At 38.5% G+C, this 27,130-nt stretch overlaps 1 protein-coding gene across 1 annotated transcript; it reads right to left on the bottom strand.

Moving 5' to 3' along the window:
* Positions 1-4,303: 4,303 nt before the first annotated feature.
* On the bottom strand, positions 4,304-27,111 carry ALG5 (ALG5 dolichyl-phosphate beta-glucosyltransferase). Its single transcript, XM_040543477.1, has 10 exons — positions 26,937-27,111; positions 25,811-25,982; positions 24,495-24,541; positions 23,784-23,852; positions 22,422-22,514; positions 21,371-21,484; positions 19,968-20,027; positions 16,491-16,642; positions 6,788-6,873; positions 4,304-5,578 (listed from the first exon to the last, which is right to left on the bottom strand). The coding sequence occupies exons 1-10, from the start codon at positions 27,018-27,020 to the stop codon at positions 5,466-5,468; spliced, it is 990 nt and encodes a 329-aa protein (XP_040399411.1). The 5' UTR covers positions 27,021-27,111; the 3' UTR covers positions 4,304-5,465.
* Positions 27,112-27,130: the final 19 nt, after the last annotated feature.

Raw genomic sequence — 27,130 nt, 5'->3', positions numbered from 1 at the left:
GGGAAGCAATCTACTTAGGCTCAACTTTGGTTCCCTACACAACCTCTGCAGTTGAGTAGGACTACATCAAACTGGAAGCAATCAGCCTTTCTCCCGCTAGGAACAATTTGCAAATGTTCCACCAGAGCCTCCCATCCCGTGTTGTGGTACTACATAAAACCAAGCGGTGGCTTTGGGATACATCAAGAGGTGGTGCCAGGACTTTTTTTTGCTGGAGGTCTGCACCTTCAGCTCTTGTCTAGGCTTGAAAAGAGAAAAAAAAAAAAAGAAATTTAAATTTTTATTTCTTACCTCAGAAAAGAGGTCTCATCAGCAAGTGACAAATCATTCTTTGAGCTTGTGGTGAGTTCATAGCTGTCAAAAGGGGAAGTCCTCCTTTTGCTGCTTTTTACCGTGTGCCTGCTGGAGCACACAGTGAGTCATTTTGAGTCACTGAAATGGCAGAAAAGGATCTCAGAAGGAAAACAAATGGAAGATGGCACCCTGCCATTCCAGTGAACTGAACTGGCCTGAGGGAGTCTCCAAGCAGCCGCAGAACAGGTGTAGAGGGAGCTGGAAAGCTCCTCGTTACGGCCGTGTGTAATTAAACCAGCACAGCTGCTTCTGAAATAGTACCTAGGAGCATCTTCTGCTGCTTCTGGGGTTGCTGCACAACAAAGCTGAAGTATGTTGTGCCTGAAAGAATAGCACTCGCAAGAAACATATCCCTTGATTTTGATGTAAATAGTAAATACCCCAGAGAGAAAGAGTGGCACCCAGATCTTCCTCAGCCTGAGGTAAGCACTGTGATAAATGAGGTCAAGTCATGTTTCCCTGCTGGGCTTTATGCACAACAGCACACGGTGGAACAACTTCAACAGAAGGCAGTTAGAGAACAACCCCTGGGACAGATGGGTTTGGTCTCCCTCCAGCGTGGGAATTTGCTTTTGGTCTCCCATTCCTTAGGTACAGATTTGGATCAGTAGAGCAGTAGGCAGGCTCCTGCTCTGTTGAGGGAAAACTTCAGCCTGATTTTCTAAAAGGCTTCTACTCCTCCCTACCCTAAGAAAAAGGTTCTGGGCTGTGCAATGAGCTGACAGATCTCCCTGCGTGCTGAACAGGCTGTTATTAGACAACTCTGACTAAAGCCAGCAGGCTGCTGGCAGGCTGCACGCGGTATTTCACGCAGGTAGAAGGTGCCTCGTTCGGGATTCTGGATTCCAGTAACCTCAAGGGCAGGCACCCACCCGGGATCTTGATGGTTAACTTCTGAAGTCATGTATTGGATCTGGTCCAAAAGTTGTCACCTGATGTGATCTTCACGGGAAAATCAAGATACATGGTTCCAAATGTCCCATTGGCTCAGGCAGATGCATGCAGATACTGGAAATAAACTATACCGAGTCACTAGCTGAATCTAAAAACTTACAGATTTAACACAAAAAAAATCCACCTTTTAAGGTAAATGCTTTGGGAAGATCAGGGTATGAATGACTTTCTATATTTCATACAAAGAAACAGCATCTCTGATCTCTGACAGCTACAGACTTGTATTAGATGTATTAACTTTTAAAGGATCTGGTTTCTGACAATTCTAAGTGAGTTATGTTTTCCATCACTCTGCCCCTGACATTTCCATAAAACTTTTAGGTTCATGTAAAATGTTCTGGTGTCACAGACTGTTGTCTTTGCGTTGGGATTATTAAATACTGTAATTTGTGTCTCTGCTACGTGGCCATCTCATGTAAAAAATCCATAAGCCAGTGTGTAGCTTCTTTTCAAGACATCTTATTATCCTTCACATTTGCTTAAAAGTGAATACTTCTCATTGTGCTTCCTTTTCTCTGCATTCATTAAACATATGGACTAAGTTAACGTTTATCTGTATGTTGATATGGGTCTCAAGATGCATGGGGACTTAAGAGCTCTGACCCAAATCTGAAATTTGCCAGTATTAAACATCTTTGCTGTGCTGTAGCCTGATCTGAAGACATGGATAAACCATGGTAAAATCTTTTGTAAGTTCCTCATACACACTAAATTTCACTGTGAACGAGCTCCTATGCACTTTAATTTTCACAGTGCAAAGGCAGTTTGTGCTCATCTTTTATTTGCTCTTTGTTGGGTTTTACAAAGTAGGCACACCTTTGCCTCGGAAGTGTGGTATTTATATATGGCTGACAATACGTGATTAGAGGAATGTTGATAACCGAGCAAAATCCCAAAACCAAGCATGAGTCTAAGCTTCTGTTATAGCACTGCTGGAGTCCTGAGCTCCTGTGACAGCCTGGGCTTGGGTTCCCTTAAACAACAGAGGAACTGAATCTGTGTCGTACCACTCTCTTTGGATGCACTGACCATTCCACCAAGAGGGAAAAAAAAACCAAAAACATACACCTGTTTTAACTTTAGCTGATAAAGGAGAGTATACTGTTCCTCTTTATCCTTTGTCTCATGTGTACACTATCCAAACTTCCAACTTATAAACAGAAGGTCTCAAATCAAATTGCCTTTGCCATACAACTTATTAATTCCTGAATCAATCCAATGAACTAAAAATACGTATTTAGGAAAAATAGTCCTTATATAAGCAAATATCTCCTCATAGCACATATACGCAACGTGGGAAAATGTCAGAAAGGCTACTTCTTTTTTCCTATGTTCTTCCTACTTGGCTTTCTAATTCTGAAAAGTGAATTTATATTGAAGCTTGGTATGTATAGTTTCCCATATCTTTGTGAAAGACTCCTTCATTGCTCCTTAATGCTGTTCAGAACTGGGACCAGGAGGCCTACTGCAGATTTCGGTGACCAGGGGTGGAACAATAATCTGCCTGCTAGCAGGCATTTATGGATTAGCCTGCTAGCAGGCAGTTATGGATTAGCACATAAAGATGAGATATGACTTGCCAAAGGGTTTTGTAGAGGTTAGATGACAACTGAGAATCTTAGAAAGGGAACCTGAGTTCCAGACTCTGAAAATTGCTCTGTCCCCAGTCCCTACTTGTTTTAAACCATGTCATTTCTGTCCTAACCTTATTCTTGTGGTGGACTTGGCTTACTGAACCCCTTAAGCTTCCCCTTCCCTCATTAGCAATGTTTGTTTTTTCCATCCTTAACTGATCTGTCTCCTTTCTCATTCCCTTGCTCTACTCTTTTTGCTGAGTCCACTGCTGTTCCTTTCCCATTCCTCGTGCAGTCTCAGTTTCCCATCTTCCATTTCACTCACTGGCTTCCAGTCTCAGCCCCAGGTTGGCCTCCTTTTCAGTTTCTCCCCACACTCTTTCTGTCCCAGTTTACTCTTTTTTCCCCCCTCCCAGTTCAACTTTTCTCCCCACTGCAATGGGGTGTGTCAGGCTACACCTGCACAAGTAAACTAAACCTGTGCTAGGTGTCCCCTAGCTGCCCATGCCTGTCAGCATGCTCTCAAAGTATTTTTCAGGCACAGTTTGGCAGTCAGTGTGGGTCCAGAACTAACTCCAACAGATGTTGGAGTTTGGATGTGGCAAGCCTGCTTTGAAAGGCAGCTGGGAAGGAAAACGTAGGCATTTGGATGTGACCTGTGCCATGTCTGTTGACCTCAAAGACAGAGAACAGACTCTGGACTACGAAGATGTGTAGTGACCTTTATCCAGGGCTCAAATTTACTGAGATAATTCCCATTTCTCCCTTAAAAGAATTCCCTGCCAACAAGTTCCAGTGTCCAACCCCAGAAAGCTCAAATATGGTAAATCTAGCCTTACCTCTGCATCCTTCAGGTTGGAAGATAATTTTTTTTGTTGTTGTTGTTGTTGGAATGACCTATGCACAGTTGCTAAAGGAGACAGCTCAATAAAGAGAGAGTTACTGGAGCGTTAATCTGCATAGTTTTTTAAAAAAAAAGCTTTGTAGAATATACTATTTTTTTTAAATTCATAAACTTAGCACCCCCTTTCCAAGCTTTGACATCCAACACAAAAGCAGAATTTCTTAAAGAAGAAGTCACCAGATGTTTACTTACCATGCAGAAAACAATGCATGACCTAAGTCTCATCATTTGAAAAAGGTGAACTACGTAGGTTAAAATTTAAAATAAAGTCAATTTTAAGATAAGACGAGGGAAATTTTAGGAATCTGCTTTTGAGAGCTGCTTTTGGCAACTTGAATTAATTAGAGCCAGAGCTGTTATTGTCCAAGCTTAATCAGGGCAATTTATTTCACCAAAACTGAGAAGCTCGTATTCTATTCAAGCAATGTCAGCAATGAATCATGATTGATTCCACAGAAATGACAGAGACGTATGTGAACTCAGACACAGTAAAATCTGCAAAATAAAATCAAAGATATTTTTGAGAATTTATTCCAGCACTTAAATTTACAGAAAACTGAGGTAACCCTAACAAAAGCAAAAAATATTGCAGTACACCATTGCAGAAGACATAAGAAGAATCACCAGTTAAAAATGTGAAAATACAACCATATACCCTTCATTCTTTAAATCTGTTCACATTTGTATTTGTCTTTCTTTGTTGGCAGTCCACAACTGTTCTGAAAGCACTGAAATTGAGTACTGTAATAATGTATGGCACTACTAATAAGACTTGAGATCTTTCTCTCCCTCTCTGATCTCATTTGAAGTACGAGAACTTCAAATGTGCACTGTCAATGCACAGGCCCCCAGTGTGCCTAGGGGCTCATTTTTGCATGCTCTGCATTAGTTTTCCATACCCTTTTCACTACACATTCGGAGATGCCAAGGGCTCCTAGCCTTCAGCATTATTCAGCAGTATTAATTAGTGCGTATGAACAAAACATATTTATAAAAGACAACATTTTAGAATGAAATGTACTTTCTCTTGGAACTCCTATAGTCTAGAGGCGATTTGCAGTTTGATCTCAGACAAACTATTTCAGCTCCAGACAACAACATTTGGAATGTCAAGAGACTACTGAAAGTCCTTAGAACAGCCTTATGAACATTACTGTTATAACTCAGTAAAACCATTTAATGCTTCCCATAACATTGAATCTAAATACACATTAGAGCAAGCCATGATTGATCATTCCAAGTTGCAATATGGCTGTATATTTCCAGATACTACAGAAATAAATGGTTGTGGTCATTCACAACGCAGTATCACACCTTGCAGAATAGAGTGCCTCTTTTTAATTTGTATAAATTTCACTAGGAGAAATTCCAAATGTATGATGAGACAAGAGCAGACATATCTCTGTGAGTGAGTTGATAAGACATGTTAAAAAAGTACTATTTAATAAAATAAAAACCTGGCTACCAGATAAGAAAATCTTTTTTGGAAATGCTTTCTCTTTTCAGAACATTGTAGAAATTCCCTGTTGACAATCTTACAAAACACGTACATGCTGCAAAAAGGAAACATACAGCAGGAGCAATGAAGAATTACCTCAGCTTTCATCACCATTTAACTTGATTGAAATAGTTCTCATGTTCCATTAAGTATAATAATACATTTGGAAAATGTAAATAACCTAATTACATTTTCTTGTTTCAAGCTGCCAGGCACCAGTCATATATCGCAGTCGTATAAAAAGAAGATCCCTGCCCATCTGCAGCCAGCTCCAAAAGGGAACTAACTTAGAACCTGTGATTAATGAAGAAGAAAATCAGAAGGACATTGTTAGAAAAAATGAACAATGGCAAAACATACTTTTACTAGTCATGAACCTCTGCATTCTCAGCACATTCAGCCCTACAACCTACACCTTAATTGTCATAAAAAATATTACAAAAATATATATTAAAAATATATTGCCTTATAGCAATTACACTCTACCATGAGTGGCAGCAGCAGTAATTCAATGTATGCCACAGGATGCACAGTATTCTCTGCAACAGGGCTTTCTTCAAATAAATAGGAACCTGAATACCAATAGTTAAGCAAATGATTTCTGAACGACTTTGGAAAGTCTTTGGAAATTGTATTTGAAAGATAATAACCTCCCGATCTCTTACAGCAGTAACACGAATTTGCCAGCCTTCAGGCAAGGTAAGCAACACACACCATGAAACCAATTCCTCTTCCATCTCTGCCAACATTAGTGCTAGGTGGCACAAATGGAACCGTATTGAAAGAAAATATTCTCTTTTAAAGTAAAGTTGGTTTAGGATGTTCTCTACTTGCTTGCACCCTTTGTCACCATCACAGTTCATTATACTTTTTGTTGTTCAGGGGTTTTGTTGAGGAGAAAAGATTCAGCTTAAAAATAAAATATTATAGAAAAAAAAAGGAACTGCATTTGATCAGAGGAAGTAAGCAAGCAGAAACGAGCAGTACCTCTTAAGTTGTTTTTGCTACTGAGAAACGTATAAAACTATTCTTTCTAGTACCCCAGTAACAGAGATCTCTGTGTAAGTTTCAAAGAATCAAACAAAATCTTAAGAAGAGAGGGTGCTCTAGAGGAGACCTTAACAGATAGGTTGAGAATTTTGGAAGGAGAGACAGAGAAACAGAACTGAATCAATAAACAATGATGGTCAGGCTTCCTGCAGAGCATTTTACAATTGCACTATTTTTATTAACACATTATTGCAAGAGGACTTGCTGAAGTAGTACTCTATCCTAGCAGTATAATTACCTATCTTTGTCTCCAGTGTTACCCATTCACCTATTCTTCCTGTGCTACCATGCCATATCAGAAGGCAGGCAGACATGAAATTCAAAATTTTTATGGAAAGAAGATTGTGTACTATCAAAATTGGATAAAACGATCCACTCTGGGAAGACCCTCAGATATTTTATTTGGGAGTGACACTTAAGGAATCTTGCCAAGAAAAGAAACCATTTCCTTACCTTCAATTTCAGTCCAGTTGACAGCAACTTCTGCTATAGGTATTCTCAAGTGCTGAGCTATGTAAAGAAGTTCTACATCAAATGCCCTGAAATAGAACAGGAAATAGCAATATAGAGTGATATTTATTTCCAGAAGGAAGGTGGTGGTACTGTTAATTAACTCCTTAGCATAATTTAAAACAGGTTGGTGCTCAGTTATGAAGTTCGTACCAATTCCCTACAGGTCTGATGCACATGAAAGGGAAAATAATTTCCTTGACTGAATGAGTAAGAAAATAGCCAACGTACAGAAAACAATACTTCACTGCACTCTGTTTCTGAAGGTGTGTGTCATGCTGAGCTCAGACCACTGCTCACTTCATTCTGTCACAATCAGGATTTAGAAAATTTTGAAGACCAAGCAGTCAAATGTGCAATGTCAATCTACATCTCTACTACTTTCATCAGAGGACGACTACCCACTGTTTTTATCCTGACATGATACTTCCTCCTTGAACTTTCTAAGTGAAGAATAAAGACAGCAGCACAGAAGTGATTTGAGAAGGTAGTGTACATAACAGAGCCGGAACAACAGCTGTACTTTACCCAGTGACCATTTAATGTACAACATAAAAACCCTAAAGACCTGTCTTTTTTTTTTTTTCCTGCACAATTGTTCATAGGCTGTGCAGCAAAATGAATTGGGGAAGTGATCCTACGCTAATTAAGTCATCTGACCCCCTTGTCTAGTTTCTCCAAAATAAGCTTTAATCCTTACTGTTCTCTGCACAGAAAATTGTGTGCTTCATTCTTACAAGTATATGCTCAAATAGTCCCTCAGAACCTGAAGCACTGAGGCTATTAGTATTAGAAAAGTGCTTTGGCAACGGTGGCTTATAATGCTTCTGTAGAAATCAGCATACGAAGTTACCGGTAGTTGCTGTTGACAAGACTGAATGCAAATCACAATTATGAAGCTTTTGGTGATGCTGGTTACATTTCTTAAATTTATTGATTGCTAGGTCTTTATTTTCTCCCATTGCAGTCTTCAGTTACCAGTAGGGCTGTTCTTGTTCCTTGCTGGTCATTGAAATTCAAGCTAAAGACTTCCTCTCTCATAAAAATAAAAATACAAAACAAAACAAAACTCACCACCTTTTCGATTTTTAAAGATATTAGTCTGTATTAGAAGAAAACTATCAATGGCCATCCATATCTGATTTCTGTTAGATTCAAGATATATTCAAACACAAGTTCATTTCCCAGGGAACTAAACCTTGCAGGTCAAGGAATTGGAAGTGTTCTAGCCAAGCTATTGGTTTGAAGCCAGTGGAACAGAAGTTGCAGAACAACTTCTATAGGTCTTGAAAATACTGCTGTGAGGCAGTCAAATACAATTCAACACTAACCCATATTTTCTCTCCATAACTTCATACTTTTAGAATCTCCTTAAATTCTCATTGCTAACTCCAAATCAATTGTTTTTTGAAACAAGAAAAAAATAATAATCTGTTGCCATTGGAGAAAATGTATGCAATAAAATAATTAAATAATATAATTCCTTCATGCTTCAAGTTTTGTTTGAATTCTAGCCACTACTACTTCCATTTGTACAACAGCTGTGGGACAGAAAGGTGGTCAAGAGCAAGCAAAAAGACATACTTTAGCAGGTGGCTAGCCAAATTCAGACATTACTTCCTTGTACTTCGATCCACCCTCTCCTTTCAAGCAGTGCAGGCTATTTCTTCAAAATTATTAATGAACGCAACAAGAGAAGCGACTTTGAAGTAATTACTCAGGTATGACATGTACACATAGGTTCCCAGTGAAGCACACAGGCCTGCTGGTGAAATCGTTACCAAACACGCATCAACCTGAATTCACACGGTAAGCACGTGTAAATAGAACTACTGATACCACTCTGAACAGCATTAAAACATGCAAAGGCAGCATAAACACAAATTATCTACAGAGACTAGATATTTTATATAGAGAATTTAGAACCATTATTCAATTTTGATTAGGACGCAGACCTTTTAATTGTCACAAAAACAGTTACAGGAATAAATTTATGTATTTTTTTCTTCCTCAGTCAACTGAATCTGTGCCAAGCAGCCTTGCCATTTTGCTGTTTTCTTTAAATTAGGGCTGAATATTATTTTATTAATTATGCCATGGTCTCTTTTACTGAAATTGTACTACTTGATTTTTTGCTGACATTTTATATTTGTAAGCCAAAAACCCATGTATTCACCTTTGAATGTTTATGAGTCATGTGTATTAAGAGTCAATCTAATTTTGCAATACATACTACTTAACTGACTAAAAATCTTAAGAGACACAGAATAATTGTCTGATGAATTATACTATATGAACTGCTCTAAAAATATTACTCCATGAAGTATTAGCCTGGTGAACTAATGGTTGTTTGCAACAATTCCTATGGACAACCAATTACCGGAATGTCAGTAATATACATCAGAGTACAGCAACACTAAATAGTTTGGCAAACTACAGTGCTCAAAGTATAAAAGGACAGGAATTAATCAGGTTGAACGCTAATATTGTTACATGTGGTTGTCATTTGTGTGACAGTGAACATATCCTGAATTATAAAGTACTCTATTCGAGGCTGAAAGGAGAATGACTTTTGTAGGATGCTGCTGGGGTACTGCTTTCCTTCAGCTGTTCCCCGCCATCTTCCAGCACAAACCATATGCGTGCTAGAAGAGTTAATGAGGGAATATGGGTTGTACGGTACTCAGTACACCAACGATGCTATGCTCAGACTGCAGACCACCAAATCCAGGCAGTACAGAAGTACTCAGTTTCCCTAGCCAGGATTTCGGCGTGGGTATATTAGCTGGAGCCAGCTCTAGAGATCAAAGCAACACCAGTGGATGAGCTGATGAGTGCAATACACGCGCTTTGACATGAAGCAGCACGTCAGCCACTTGCGAGTAGTTAACGTGTGACAGAACCACTGTTGGGAATAGCAGGGAGTTGTTCCCACCGTGTACTTCAGGGGATCCTCCTGCAGAGAGCAGATGTAGGCGCCTCCTGGGCGTGGAACACAGTTCAGAGCACCTATGTTTGGCTCTAGCTTGAATGAATTCCTAGAAATGCTTAACGCTCTTCCTTGATCACGTAGAAAGTTCAGGCTCTAATTTAAGTACCTGAAGTAACCCCAAAATACACGGTGTGAACCATTTCCCCACCTACTTCTAACAGTGGCTCCATTATGTGTTAATTAACACAAACATGAAGTATAAAACACAGGAAAACTTTTCCGTGTGGTTGTGTTTATGCTAAATACTTTTGATTAAGTTACAATTTAAGGCTATGCTGGCTAAAACTCGGTTGAACACCAGGTTGGTAGGTGTTTAGCTGAATTCAGTCCCTTTTAAACTGAACCTGCAAAATGTTTCAACTTATATCTATCCTGCAAATTTAATCATTATTTTGAAATTGCTGTTTGGCTTTGTTGGTCCAATACTAAATGTTTCAAATATCAAAATTTGGCCTTCTGATATACCATTGCAACAGAAATTTAGAACTTTTCTATAATTAAGATGATGTGTTGTTCCAGCAAACTCTTAAAGGGCAGACAAAACTTTCAATGGCCAAAGAAAGAATGAAATATACAGTCATGCTCCAGCTGTACTGGGGCTTTTGAAAGCCCACATGTGCCTGCTCAAAGCAGGATTTTTTTTTTTTACTTCTACAAGACAAAACAGAGATAGTTGTAACAGCAAAATATTTTTGTGTTGATTAGATGTCCATAAACAATTCTACTTGTCATGCATAAAAACAGGAAAAAACAATTCATTCCACTGCTTGTGTTCGTCTACAATGCTGAAGAGGTAGAAAAAAGTCCTTCCATACCATTTGTGTATTTATCTAAGCAATGAACGCTTCTTTTTCTGTAATTTTTTTTTTTTTTTTTACACATTCACATTTAGAGGTTAGTGATAGACTGAAGAAGCAAACATGACTTCTTTATACTGAATTTGTGTGTTTTAAATGTGAAAAAATGGCTTGTTCAGTGCACAAGGCATTTTTTAGACAAAAGTAATAACATTTTCATCTATTGTATCAATATTCTAATCTAATCAATTTAGCTAATCAATGATCTTCTAAGTTGCTTAATATCATTATAAATTGCTACTTTACAAAATTATGTCAATCAAGCCAGAACAAAAACTGCCTTTTGAATTTCCTCTCATTTTATCAGTATTCCAGGTAGGATAATAACTGCTGCCACGTCTAGCTCTTCTGTGTAAGGAAAGAAAAAATTCTGGCTGGAAGAATTTTTTTTTTTTTTTTGTAGTCAGAAAAAATATCAATGATCAAATTTTGGATAGGAAAATTCTGCCAGTGAGGCAATTGATTTCCCAGTTTTCCTCTTGCACATTATAATTTAACATAGAAAGTTACACTTTTCCAGGTCAAAACTATAGATGCAGAAGTAAAGCTTCTTTTGGAATCTGAAAGTGAGTAATTCCAACCATCTCTATTAAGTTTTTAAAATACCTCTTTTAATTTTCTTTTAAGTTTTAATTTAAAAAATGTGCTCCATCCATTTGTGAAAAATAGATTAGTGGTATAATCAGATTCAGAACCTAAAACACAAAGCATATGCTCTCTGTTCAAAAGGTTGCTCTCATTTCAAACTAATGTCAAAACTTTGCTATGTAGAAAGTAAATTTCAAGAACGTTTAGTTTGCATTCATATACATACAGCCATCTCTCCAAAGAACAGTTACACACAAGAAGAAAACACTCGCAAAAAAAAATCTTGCGTACAAAATAAGCATGACTTCTCAGTATCAAAAATATAAAACAGTTTCCAGCATCTATTAATTTTTCAAATGCTTTCTGAACTTTAGAGTTCGAGTAATAAAATATTCCAGGAACTATCTTGGTCTCTTTTGAAAAATTGTTATGATTCTCATCACTGTAACGATAAAACAGTATCTTTCTCTGTATATTTCAGTTTGCTTTTAAGATTTCCTAAATATAAGCATCTATAAATTAAATTCAGCATAGCAAGAAGGCAACTGTGGTCTTAATTTTCTAGTATTTTTAACATTAAAGAGGTGATACACAACTCAGTGTCAACTGGAAGAGAAAAGCATGATGAAAGCAGAAAAATGTGGAGGTCTGAGCAACTAGCTTTTCATTTCTACTGCAGCTGAAATTTGTTTATTTCCTCGTGATTAAATTAATACTGAAACTGTCAAAGGCAGACACAGGATCATATAAATGAAGATCATGATGTCCTGTCCTGTTGCTAACCCCCTTCCAATTTTTTCCCGTGACAGGTGGATATGGAAACACAAGGCTCCATTTAAAGGTGGTGCTAATCGAACACTAAAAACACCATAAGCATTTGTTTTTGGTGTCTCTGATAACAATCGAAGTATGGAAACTTAAAAATCTTTCGTTCTCTCCTGCCTAGCAGCAGGATAGCTATGTTGCTTATATTGACCGGAGTCAGAGTGCGAGACGTTCAGTTTCCAAGTAAGAGACTGTGCTCCTAACACTCGCTCTCTGAGTGAGGTGTGTTATCAGCCTGCTGAGAGACATACCGACAAAACACCTGTATTATTTCTTGGATAAGTGTTGCTCTGCCTTATGGCAGTATCGACAAGATCCAGCACTTCAGTGCAGTCTACTGCTACCCAGTGCTAATTCAGCACTTACACTCCCCGGTATGCAAAGACACTTGAATTCCTTTTTCTGAAGGGAAGAATTCTCTGGGCTTTTTGTCTACAGAAACAACCAACATTGCCCATATGGCCCAGAAATTGACCTGCCTCAGATACAAAACTGGGTTAGTAGTCTTCACCTTAATCCACGATGTTGAGGATTTACTGAATAGTTTTGTATTTTTAATGCAATTGACGCACAAGCAACTTGACATTTTTCCTACATATTGTGACACCGTGAGTGGAATTTACCCTGCTGAACTCCAGTTACCTACAGAGATAGCTCCTTCTGTACAAATTGTCCAGCATCCCTCTGTAGTCAGAGGCAGGAAATGGGCACTTGTTGGCCACACTTCATCTGGCATATTTTAGAGGCCTACACTAGAAAGAAATGAATGATACCCTAATATTGTCCCTTGTTCTTTTGCTTCAGATGCTAGGTGACAAGCAGATGCACTCTACATGAGATGGAAGGAAATCCAGTCCTTTGGGTGCACGTACTTATATTCTAGCTGAGCAATTAACTTAACAATTCAGGCAGGGATTATTAGAAAACCAATTTTATAGCCATTTCATATTAAGATCTTATTAAATATGTTATATATCAGCGTTTAGTCTAAATATGACCTCCTGTACGAATTCACTCAACTCCGTAGCACCTCCAGAAACTGGAGCCTGACAAAACTTGAGCAGAAAGGCTCTTGCAGAACCCGCAGTCATTCTCTTAAACAGCTTACCACACGCTGGTTCAGCAGCAGGGAAGCCCATAACAGACTCTATGACCATGGTGCTTGCTCTCGGATGGATACGATCCTATTAAATGCTGCTTGTTTGCTGCATTCTCCAGCACTCTCCTCCATTATTACCAGAGTATCTGAGCTCTGAACTGAAATCTTCTTTCAGTACTTAACTAACGGGATTTTAAGATTCAAACAGATTTTAAGATTCAAACAGAATCAACTGATTTCTTTAGATACCAAGTAACACCACCGCAGTGATGGAGGGGTGGTAATAAATGTAGATTTCAGAGCCTCTTGTCCAGTATCAACATGGAGGTTTCTCTCCAATTCCTTGCCAATGATCTCAGTATGAATGAGTTGTTCTGTGACCCAGTTAGGGATACTATATAATACTGAATACTGAGTTCATCAGGCAGCTGTAGGAAGAAGGCTCCATAGTCCTTCCTCTGACAGCTTCATACTCACCAGGTGACAGAACTTCCATGCCACAACGTCTAACCAGTTTTTATTTTCATTTATACACACCAGCTATGTGATGGAAACATATCAGAAGCCAGTTTTACTTAAAGTAAGGAATTTCTACTACTGGATTACTTCAGATTATTACATTATTAAATACAAAGAAATCCAGTGCATGGTCCTGTGAGATGAATGGCTGATGTCTCTATACCATTTCCTACTGCAGCTGTCCCAACTGTCTGTACACCACAGACATTTCACTTAAAACAACCATTTCCTTTAATATGCTCACTTTTCCCACATGCTTATTTCCTTCTCCCCCAGTTTATTTCCAGATCTTGCACATACTGACTGGGAAAGGGACAATAATCTGTTTTGTGCACTAAAATGTTAGCTTCCACTTGCACAAGCTGGATGTTAGCTATGGAGCTGAAGAGTAACTTCTGAGTCCATATTGTAGTATATTCTTCAGCAGTGGCAAAGCCTTTCATCTTGAGATCTTTACTGTTCTGTCAGATTTGGTTGAAATTAGCCAATAGGTATGAAAATAAAGTGAGGGAAGCACAAGAACTGCCTGAAAGACATATGAGTAGAAAAGCAGACAGTATATTGCCTGTTTTGGCAGAAAATTAAAGGAAATAAATAAATAAATAAAAGTATTACTTTTGGCAGATTTGTGACTTGGAAGTATCTGAAGAGCTGCTTTTTGGAAGAATTTGAGCTGTTCTTTTTTTTTGACCAACAAAATGTTCTTCTTCATGAACCAGTAAGTTTCAGATAAAAAGGAAAACATTTACGGGATTAGTTTATGGATTATTGTAAATAAAAAAGCAAGTACTGAAGTCTAATTTTATAGCAGCACATAAAAGCACAATGTATTAGCACACCAAGTCCTGAAGTGCTGGTGTGTTCCACACGAGCAATAAAATTACTATAAAATAAATCAGCAATATCCCTTTATCACTGCCTGTATTCTTGGATAGTGGGGTACAGGTGACAGCATACAGCACAATTATTTTTACTCTTTTGTTCCTTTGCTAACAGAGAATACAAGTGGCAGAACAAATCTTAAAGCTTTTCTTTAAGAAGTTGAACACTTCTTGTATGTCTGACCAGTAAGTAAAATTACATTCAAAACACTCAGTTTAAAACATCATAAAATTGATGATCGCATTTTCACAGATTAAAATAATTGTTTTAATTAATTCCTTTCAGTGTTCCTTCTTGAACCGCTTAAAGAGTAAAGTTAAATAGGATAATTTTGAGATGTGCACTTCTGGACTATGTATACATGTTTAGCCACATATTAAGAAAATTCCTGAATATGAAATTTACACAATTTTATAAATCATGTTTGGCGTTGGAGTTAGCAGCACAAATAAAGATTCTAGCTCAGCTATGGTTTTCTTTATGGCAATCAGGAAACCTCTCAGCCAGGAAAGTGATTTTGCAGATGCTGGACACACAAAATTCCAGATTCATTTTAAGAGAAGCTGCATCATATGCATCAAATTTGTGTGCTCAAACACTACCTTCACAAGCCCATTCTCTAGGAGTGATAAAGTGTGACTACCACTGCCAAAACTCAACCTAAAACTAGATGCAATGGATTTTACTGAGACTGTGGGATTAGGCATTTTTTGGGGAACACTGGTCAGCAATTCTGCTCCCTGTAGCAAGCAGTAGCCTGTGAGAGATTTTTTTGGATGAACACAATAATTTGAAAAGATTGATGATAATTAAACTTGGGGACTGTCATGATGCTTTTGAGCAATAACTGTGGACTAGGAAGTTTACAGAAACTCTGGTATTTATGGGGAAACAGCGTTTCAGTCTCATAACAATAGTCACGACTATAACTCTCATAAGGGAACTGTTCTAGCTAAATTATAAAGAAAGTTCTAAAGTAATTCATAGATCATGCATCATTTTCTAGTGCCTTAAATTAATGAGATCTATCAGTAGTCCTCTCATTAGATATTCCAGCCAGAAAATAAAGGTATTTCCTTTTTCTTTGAGCCTTTAGCAATTACCAATATCTTGTCAGACATGGACATTAGGAAAAATGCTTTGGTTAAGGAACACTCAATTGTGAGGTTGTATTGCATAAAAATAGTTTGTTAAGTTTTGAATAGGATTAATAACCGTCAACTTTCTATATCACAATACGAGCTTCTCCCCATTTCTTACTCTGCCTTTAGGGCTCATATCTGTAAAAGGAGAGAGGACTCTCGGAAATAAGTAATGGAATATAAGACCAAAAAAAAAAAAAAAGTCTGTTTGGGTTTTCTTTCTTTTAGACGTGGAGAGGAGAAGAGTCCACTCTCCTAATCAATCACCTATTGGTCTGACAAGGCAAAACCAATTTGTACTACTTCTGAGTACTACAAAACTCTTTCTACACCACATGTCAAAGTAAAATGGACTAGCAAGGCATCAAGGAGTAAACTGTTATCCAAAATCTCTGCAACGTGGTCTTACAATTCTTCCTGCAGTTTACATTGGATGCTATTTTAAAGTCAAAACTTAGTTCAAAACTTAGCAAGTCCATCTGTTTCCCTTATCCCTATCTTCACAAAAAGAAAGAGTGAAATGAACCAATTCCTGAAGTAGATCTTAAGAATAAAATAGAATTCCTAGCAAATACCAAGGTATTTTTGCTATACAAGTAGTACTGTAATTCATCAAGAAACTGGGCAGCTAGGATTTATGCACAGACATCGTGTTTCATAGTAGCTGCAATGCTGGAATTACTTTTTCAAAACCATGTTCAATGAGGAAAAGAAAAAAACACAACAAAAAGAGAGATCTTACCAGCGTTCTACATGGAGAGTTGAGAAAGTCCGCAAGGCAGCTTCTCTGGTGAAGAGTTTAAATCCACACTGCGTATCCCTGATTTCTTTGACACACAGAAACCATACAAGGAAGTGGAACCCGTACATAAGAAGAGTTCGAAAATACGAGCGCTGTGAAAAAAAGACAAGAAGTTAGATGGCTTCATTTATGTGATGAGTGAAGCGTTTCAACAGAGCTGGCTTATAGGACAATAAACATGTTTCGTGACGGCTTTCAAAGGCTGTAAAATATTTTTGTTTTGCACTGGAAGCAAGCCAGAACTTTTTGATTCTTACAGTGAAACAAAGTTAGAGCTGAAAAGGAACGACTTGCCGGTCAAGTTCATACTTAGAATATAAGCACAGGATATGAGAAGTCCAAGTTCTTGTTGCTGCTTTCCCTAATTCAGAGCAGCTTTCCATTCTGTACAATACCATACCAAACACAGCAGAAACCCAAACCTGGATTTCAACTCAGATTGAGCAGTACAGTCTGTGATTTCCAGGAACTGGGGGTACCAGGAAGAGGAGAGTGAAGGAGGAAGGTGGAATGGCATGCTACATCCTCTACTCCACTGCGTGTATCTGTCTGGTTGGCTGAACAAGTCCAACAAATTCAAAAGTTAACACAACCGACACTGGAGAATAAGCCAGCAGGGCTGCATAAAGACTGTTATTCTTAAGGATATACAGTAAAAACTACCCAGGTTCCAGCTGCTACTCCAAAACATTTCTTTTGAAAGTTTATTGTTATTCCTAAAAACCAAAACCAAACAACAACAAAAAAACAGGAGCATCCGTTGTTTGCAAAACACTTCTTTCCTTAAAGATTCAATGATCTCCAGAGATTACACACAATGTGTTAAGGCACTTAAAAGAATGCAATTAAAGAATGGATGTTTTTTTCAGCATGTGATGGACCAAGTAACAAACAGGACAGAAGTAACAGCTGCTGTGTAAGGTAATTTTTAATTTTATATTTCCAGCAATGTTCCAGTCACCTCTTCTGTTCTTTTGCAAATATATTTTATGTTCCTGCTACAAGTTCTCACAGTCTATTCTTTAGTTACACTTTTGCCCTTGACATAACAATCACACAAATGTGTTTGTCCATGGAATCCAGAGGCTGGCCTCTGGGTTTGCAGAGATCACTCCTAGTCTTGTGTTCAAGACAGCTCCTAAACAAACAGGACTCAGACCCACAAATCACTTCTGAACTCACTGCTGAATTAAGCTGAATTTAGATGATTGTATTTAAGACAGCAAGCCAAATACCACGCAAAATCTTTATGAGCCAACAATTCATCTGTTAAACATCTCTGGGTGATAAGAGATGCCTTTAAAGCTAATAATTGCAAACCTCAGTTGAAAAATGGGAAGATGTTCAGCTTATTATGTAATGGCTTTTGGCTTAAGGAAATTAAAGTTCATACCTTGTGCCTCTTAGAAAAGAGCTCTCACCCTGAGCTAATGGTAGATATGGTGTGGATTTTTTGGCTCTGTTGATGAAGGTGAGCCACCCTGTGACCAAGAACACAAGACTACTTACTAGTCCCAGAAGGAAAGCTCTAAGAGGCTGCGTGACTGCCATCCTGTAATAGTGTGCACTTACTTTGCAAAAAGGAGCTCCTGGGTTATGTTCATTGCTCTCAGGACTATTTATGCCTTTATTTATGGAGTCATTAAAGTGCATTAACAATTCTAGAAGCAGAACAGAAATCTTGATGTCTTGAGACTTAAATTAAGGGTGAAATTCTGGTCTTAATAAATCCCACATGGCTTCTTATCACAGCTTCATTCTACTGTTCTAGATGCCACTATGCCCAGAGAGAAATCCCAACTTCTCAAACATTATTTTGCATCTTTTTATTTATTTATTTTTAATACCTATTGCCCTACTCAGCAGTTTTTTCCCAGTATGGTAGTCCCTCATTTCCAGACTGGGGACAGCTGGGGTGATGAAACGTGCTACATATTTTAAACAGAACATTGCTACCTAATCAGCTGATGATTCCCTCATCAAAAAGTCAGAAATAGGGGGAGAAACAAGAAGCAAAGGAGGGATACTTTCATCCTGCAAACTGTATTTTTGCATTAAAAGATGAAGTGCTGTTCCAATTCTTCTCCCTTACCTAGCAAGACCCTTCAAAGATGCTAAGAAATATGAATGCACCGAAGAAAGTTCATGTATATTCAGTGCCTCAACACAGCAGGAAGGAATTCTGTGGGCTCCAATTTATTAGCTACATGGTCTCCATCTAGCTACATGGTCTTCATGTAGTAGCAACATTTCTAGGACTCACAGGCTAACTGTAAATGGTATATTCTGTCCCACAGGCATGCAAGTTCCATGCCAAAGATTTATTCTTATTTGTGAAAATTATGTGTTGTTTTTTTTTTTCCTCCTTTTTTTTTTTTTGGGTGAGGATGCTGACATATACACACCAGTATTTATAAGAACTCTTTTCAAGTGAACTGCTCCAATGCCACCTGATAAACTGGAAGAAAGATCTACCAGGTGCTGCACAATTTCTTTTGGACTTTTTTAAGGATTTTAGTATTTGGGTATATATATATTAGTTTCAAGTATCAAACATCAGCATAAACAAAGCTTACTCTTGAGAATATTCAACACGATGAGCATATCTAACGATGCTCAAAAATATTAGTCCAGCAATGCGTCTGTTGCAATATGAGTTCCATGCCTGTGCTTTGTCAACTATTGCCAGCCAAGATATCAGAAAACCAGATGCAAGATAAGACTGTGCCTATGCATCACTGTTTATTCTACAAGAGCCACACACTGAACAGGACTGTTCAGTAGATTGAGTACAAACTCAAAAATTTTACTATAATACAGAAAAATTACAGTACAGTACTTTCCCACTGATTGAGATACTCTTCAAAGTTTATTGCTAATTATCCCTAACTCACTTTGAACAGGCCTCAAGATCTGTAGATAACAAGCTCCTGCTGTGGAAGAGAATCAATGAAAGTGAACTCATCAGTTGCCTTCCACTCCACCACTACTAGCAGAAAACGTACACTTGAACAGAGACCATTCCATCGTAGGAGCTTTAACTCACCAGTCACAAAATGTTAACTTCTGCAGACTGTGCCTAAAACTTTACTTCCTAATGACAGGAAACCAGAATGGTCTCTAGCAACCAGTTAAGTCAGGAACTTGAAGCTCTGCTTGTAAGCTGTTCTCAACTAGAAAAACTGAATCCTTCAGTCGTAACACTAACTGAAACCAGTTCAAAGTTGGTGGTGCCTGAAATCTAGAACGCATCCGTTTTATGTGACGGAGCATATGCTCCACTCATGGCAAGCGTTTTCTATTTTTCAGCTTCCATTCTTTTACAGATCTTGCTTATTTAATTGTAAAACCTGTAGAGCAGATTCAAACAACGGAAATATTTTGAGTACTAGTACACAGAAAGAAAGGGAAACAAACCTTTGCTATTGAGTCCTTTTCCAGATGAGCTCTAGAACCACAGGAAATAGCCATCTGGTTCTGTGCAGGAATTCAAATTAAAGAATTATTAGTTAAACTAACATTTGCTGAATTATTGGAATTTTCTGTGAATCTCCACGTGAAACCTTTATGAGTAATGATAACAGTATAATAAAAACTTCAGAGGCGTATACTTTCCTGCTTCCTGTAGCTGCACTTTTTCTACTGCTGTATTCCAAGGCTAAAATAAATCTTTTTTACAACTAACAGATCATCTAAAGGTTATTACATTTTGTATATGGTACATACAGATTGCTACAATTTATTCATATTTGGCTTAGTTTATATCATTCCTCTGAAGTATGCATACAGTAAATGTACTAAACACAGATATGCAGTGAGCATTGCAAGGCTCCTAAAGTTATAATGTACGTTTCCCTTAGATATTACATTGTAAAGGGATATGAGAATACTTGTTGCCCTGATCTATCTTCAAACAAGTAAAACACCCCAGTTTCAGTCACAAATATAACCCCAAATTAAATCAAAAGAGATGATCAAAATAGAATATTTAAAGTTATTCTCACACTACTACTTCTGACACAAAATCCCCCAAATCTGCTGTATTTGAGTGTGGGATTGACGATGGAGAACCAGCAACAACTGCTGCCGCCTCAGCAGTGAAAAGCATCAGGGAAACACTGCCACCCGGTGGCCCCAGTGCTTGCGTTCCTACACTCACGGACAGCCGCTGCCCTTTATACAGGTGCAGCCATCACAGAGTTCCCACTGGAAGGCTGTGTATCATTTCTTGCATATTGGGAACCTAGCTAGATGTACCCCCTTTGTTCTGCACTTAAGCGCTAGGCTCATGAAAACAAACCTCAGTTCTTTCAGGTCAAGCACCTGAAAGACAATGACTATCCAAGGAGGAACTTGTTTCACAGTTTTTTGAATTGGTATTTACAACAAGAATTCTTCCAGATACTGTCATTAAACAAACAATACTGAGAAAATAAAACCTCTAAAAATAGAATGAAATTAAGATGCACCCTTAAAGTTATATAGGATGACATCAGATAAGAATACTATAGTTAACTAAGCAAAAACACTATTTTTAAGTGAATAAAACATGGTGTTTATACAGAGTGTAACAACTTCAAAGGAAAAATGGTAAATAGAACATTATGTGCTGCGTTAAAATAGGCACAGTGAGTGCCAAGGAGGTAAGAACTCCATGGAAGCGACTTCCTGCAGCCCATTCTCACAACTTCTAAACGCGAGGTCTTCAGACTGACACCTATGTTTTCAACTGGATCTCAAAGAGCTTAAGTTAAAGAGAATTATAAAAATTTATCTACATGCATGTGTATTAAACTAAAATACAGAGAGTTTATACTCACAGGCCACGGTTGAAGATTTTTTAGACCTTCTTCTACTTTTTCAATATCTGCAAATTTTGTAGCTCCATCTGCATCAGCCATAAGAATTTTTTTCCCTCGAGAAATGAAGGCACCCTGCAATCAAAATAGTCAATAAAAATCTACACCTTCCAAATCAGTATTTGTCATAAGCTAGCTGCAAAGACTGCAAACACCTGATGTAGCAACCAGAACAGTCCTATCTCAAAGATTCAAGGCAACAGGCCAGGCTTAATATTCTGCTACTAACAACAATTTATTTATATTGTAACAACATCTAAAGACTTCACACACTGCACATTGTCCCAAAATGACGGGGAATGCACAAACACGAAAAGTTAACAATCCATCTCCAGAGAAGCTTGCAAATTAAAAGCTTTGCAAACTAAAATTGTGAGACATGACAAGTTGCTACCATCAGCTAAACAGGGTAGCACAAAGCAGCAATTAGCAGTTGCCACCACACTAAACAGCCTTCCTTTGTCATTTAACTATGGAAAGGAGGATGCAGTGCTATTTTTTTCAGGAGAATTCAAGAGAGAATCTTATATTAGTTCTGAGAAATAATAAGTCTTAAGTCACAGTGTCACTGCAAAATATACGTGATGCTGCAGGTTTTGTCACGTTCTTGGTCAGAGATCTTTGACAATGTTTGATGGGGTTCAGACAGGGAAACGACGGTGGGTTTGCCAAATATATTGTCATAACTGAGCATGTGTGACTTTGGAAAAAAAAAACTGTCAATGAAGCCCCACTACACACTATGAAGTGCAAAACTGTATCACACACAGAATCACCATATAAAAGAGTTTTTCTGTAATTTTTCTTCCCAGGAATAAAATACAGTTTCCAAGATCTGAAATAAGCTTCTTTTATAAAGAGTTTTTGTTTTACTTCATGGAACCTATACTCATTTTTCTGGCAATCATTTTGTCAATATATTGAAATCATAGTGTAGATCAGCACAGCTCTACCTTCTGCATATTTGGGCACAGACAGTTCAGACAGAGAAGGAGATGAAAGTATAAATTACCATCCTGACTGCTCCTCCTTTCCCTCGATTTTTTACCAAAGAAAGAACTCGCACTTTGTCGCTTCCATATTTCTTGCAGTACTTCATTGCAACCTGATAAACATACAAAAAATGAGCATAAAACAAAAACAGGAATCAAGGTAGAAGTTTACATTTGCTCACCCTTTCTTTTTTTTTTAATTTAATAGCACATAGCTATAATCACTTCAGTCTCCACAAATACATTGCCAGTGTTTGCTGGAGTCTGGGGAAATAAAAACCAGTTCACAGTCAACAAAAGAAGACTGGAGAAGATAGGCATGTTCAGTAGAACAGGATATTCCTCCGAGCAATTCTAAACCCCATTCACTCAAGTCCAAAAGACTCACAATACTAATGTAATTTACATCACACTATTTCAGACCTTTTATTCTAACACAAATATTTAATCAAAAAATATGTATTTTTTGCTGCTGCTACCTACTTCTCACTTGTCTTGCTGCTCTCTGTGGTCTTAAAAAAAAAATATCAGTGATATAAAATCCTATTCACATTGATGTGCAGACTTCTTTCATGCTATGGGAGAACAAATAAATGAACTTTTTCCTCTAATCTTTTCTAACAGCTGCCGCAAGTCCTTGCAAGTCCAGAGGCCCACGGCCACAGTGCACTCAGTTAGAAATGATACTAGAAGGAATGCAAAGTCGATAAATATATATGAACAGTACTTAATGGACAAGCTTAAGCTTGAGAAACTTATGAAGAAAATGAAAAAGCAGCATTCATGTTAATACCTGACCCAAAAGTCTACCAAGCAGTAGTTAGAAATAATAATAAAAAAATCCCAAGTTGGCCACCTTTCCTTTCCAGTGACATTCATCAAAGTAGGAGGAGAAGAATGCGGAACTATTTTGAAAGCACTGTTACTGTCACAGGGATTTTAAAATGAACAATGCCACAAAGGATACAGTAAAGAGCAACACAATATATCAGCCATTCTGTCAATTACAGTACGAATCTGCTATTCTAAAAGGCTTCTAATGTTTCCTTAAGTTTTTATTCACATCACTGTGCACATATGGAATATTTTAGAAGTTTATTGAAGCTAAGATTTGAATTTTTACAATTTCAGCAGCAGAAAAAACTGTGGCCAGCACATCAGCCAGTTAAGAATACTGGCATTCAAAAAATAATTATATGTGTATGCTTATGCATATGTGACATCCATCATTCAGGTAGGACAATAATAGAAAGTATTCAGGAACTTGAATTTGAATCGTCAAGTATTTCAAGTAACAAAATGTAAAGGCAAAACATTATTTCACAACTGCAATGTAAAAATCCATACCTCTGATTTCTTGGAAAGACACTTCTTTTTCTTACCTTTGTGGTTTGATCTTTGCTTCCATCATCAACCACTATTACTTCATAAGTGAATGAAGGATCTCGTTTCTTAAAAACAAGAACAGAAAAAATGCATTTCATCCAATATCTGAAGTCCATAGTAGGTGTTTTCAACATCAGCATACTTTACCTCTGGCAGTTTTCAACTATTCATGTTGAGACAGGCACCAATATCATGCAGTAAATTTGCTACGGTAGCAATTTTAGTCAAAGAATTTTGCCACATTTGACGCCTGTTCCATTATATTGGCTGTCATATTGTTCTTCAACTACCATTTATAACTAAAAAAAAATTAATTTATAAGAGATGAAAGTTCAGAACAACATCACTGCTAACACAAACAAACCAAACAAAACCCACAAGAGGCTTCTTACCCAAATAACCAACCCTAATGAAGAACACATGTTTAAAAAACTGTTTGGGACAAACAATTTTATAGTTTAGAATGTTAAATGTATCATTAATCCTTAGTCCCCATCTTGGAGAGATCGCATGCATCATATAGTAGTAATTAAATTTAATTAAAAAAATGCCTTCCAGTATTCAATCTAAAAATAACTGATAAGAGACAGAAGTGTTACTTCCAAGTGGCTATTTAACATACAGCAAAAAAACCAAAGTGAATAGATCACAGACTTATTACATATAGTAAATAAAGATAATATATTTTGAATGCAAAACGAAAATACCTGTCTTTTTTCCAGAAAATCCATAGTTTCATCCATCATAAGAGGTACTAGACAAGAAAAACACAACAATGAAGTTAGTAGATTTTAACATGCTAAACACCAAAAAGCATCTGTACATGCAAGCTGACAACAACCCCAAAGCTAAGATGAGCAAATTGCTTTCTTCATGCCACAACCAGCTTCAGCAGACAAGCTTAGCACCTGCAATTCTAAGCCCCATTCTTTCTGAGTGCAAGAACAATGAAAAAAAATCACACATGTAAGACAGAAACAAAAATTTGTTTTAAAGATTAGAACCCACTTTCCATTTTAAAATGCAATTCTCTAAGTAGTATTACAGAAAAAATTAAAATAATCTCCAAGACTGACCATGCAAACCAGCACTGACTTTCTTCTATTTAAGCCAACTGACAGAGAAATTCCTAATGCTACTTAGTCCCATGCCTTCTCCTACTAAGGCTGTTGGCTTTGATGCTTCAGCCAACAAACTTACGCTATTTTTGCAGCTGATTTATCTGCACGTTAGAAAGACATTCGATGTTACGGTTGTCTTTGCAGGATATGCTCATTCCTGAGCACATCACCAGCGCTTATTCTGTCTCCAGCGAGACAACTAAATGAAAAGCACGTGAAATATTTATGTTCTTGCTTACTGCAAGCACATATATGAGAACCAGAACTGAGGAATGCACTGGACTCAAGAAAGAGCCAGGCCTACTTTGTGTCCAGACGCACGTTGTTTGTCAACATCCCTCAAGAGAATCCCAAACAGCCTGGTACTTTCACTCACCAAGAACAGAAACGTGCTTGTGCTATCATGTCAACCACAACTACAGCTCTACAGCTTGACATTTTCTCTCACATTGGAAAGACTTCGCTTTTTAGTCTTATGTCCTCATGTATATGGCCAAACCAAAAGCCAAACAGCAGAATCAAAACCATCAGATCATCCCTTTCCTGCTTGTCTGAAACTGCTGCTGTTGCTTACAGCAAGTCTGAAATTAATTTTAAAAGTCTGTTTATACACCTTGCTTTACAGCAACTACAGGGGCAATGAGCAGCTATCCTGCTATACTTTATCAAAATAAAGCAGATTCCTACAAGTGCTCCATCCTACTTTTAGCAGCAACAATCAAATTACACAATATCTTAATTTTGAAATTCAGTGTACTTGGACTGTTTTCTGGAAAGGGTGTAGAAAATTAGATACATAATCTGGTGTGCTAGAGTCTACTGCCAACATAAACTGACCTCTGCATTATCAGAGGAACAACAGATAGATTTTCTTCTTTTTCTCAAAACAAGAAAAATCTTACACCGGTCTTCCTCATTGTATGAAGGCACAACAACAGAGAGTTCCTTTGTGGGGGGATCGTGTATACTTGGTACAGATTCTTTCCTGCCTTCAGAGTTTATGAAGAATTTTTCTTCCTCGTATCGGTGAAGGGCTGGCATTTTTACAGCAGTTATGTGAGCAATCACACAAATCTGTGATGAAAAAGATAAGCAAGAAAATATTTGAGCATTGTTTATACACCAGCAATGTATTAAAGGTTTATCTAGCTGCTAAATACGTTACAAGGGGCAACCAAACATATTTCAGTAATGAGATGAGTCAATAGTACATTGCTTCATCCACCAAACTGCAATGGACCTAAGCTTTCTTGTGCGAGTGTTGATCTGCTCGAGGGTAGGAGGGCTCTGCAGAGGGATCTGGATAGGCTGGGCCGAGGCCAACTGCATGAGGTTCAACAAGGCTGAGTGCTGAGTCCTGCACTGGGGGCACAACAACCCCAAGGCTGGCTATTAGGAGAAATTTCTTCACTGAAGAGGGTTGTGCGGCATTGGAATGGGCTGCCCAGGGAGGTGGCTAAGCCGCCATCCCTGGAGGTGTTCAAGAAGCGCATAGATGTAGAACTTGGCAGCATGGTTTAGCGGTGAACTTGTCAGTACTGGGTTAACAGTTAGACGAGATGGTCTTAAGTCAACTGCGACTCTGGATGCCCTCGAAAGGTTGGTCCAAGCCTCGCCGCACCCTGTCCAAATAATCTGTCAGCCAGCTGGCGCTGGCTCCGGTCCTGCACTGAGCCACTGGAAGCGGTGGCATTACTCTGGAGCGCAGCACGCCTCTGTCAGAGCACTTCTATGCACAGCCGAAATACAGCTGGCACCTGTCTCCCCAGGTCCTGGGGAGCACCACAGACGTAGCAGAGGTGGCGTGCGGCAGAATTTCGGTTTCCATGCGAAAATGCTCAACCTTGCTCCCCATTTTCGCAGCAGAGAAGCACACTCCTTGTCCCTGAGCGGCTGGGACAGGAGCCCCACTGCGGGTGCCTTCAGGAGGCGTACAACCCCCAGGACAAATCACACCCCTTGCGAGCCCACCCCCGCTGCAAACACCACACACCCCAAGCCCTCCACGCCACCCCCGGGAGCTCTCACCAGGAGGAGGAGGAGGAGGAGGAAGGCGGCCAGCAACGCTGCGGCCTCGGGCAGGGGCAGGGGCAGGGGCAGCGGCAGCGCCATAGCCCACGGCGGCGGGGGGGAGGCAGCGGCTCGGCGCCCTGTGGCGAGGCTACAGCCACGCGGAAGCCGCCATCTCCTTTTCCTTCCCTTCCCTTCCCCGCCCCGCCGTG

Source organism: Cygnus olor, chromosome 1 (genome assembly GCF_009769625.2).
Source record: "Cygnus olor isolate bCygOlo1 chromosome 1, bCygOlo1.pri.v2, whole genome shotgun sequence".
Classification (NCBI taxonomy): domain Eukaryota; kingdom Metazoa; phylum Chordata; class Aves; order Anseriformes; family Anatidae; genus Cygnus; species Cygnus olor.
The sequence above is the reverse complement of the archived record's forward strand: the minus strand, read 5'-3'. Positions and strand labels throughout refer to the sequence as shown.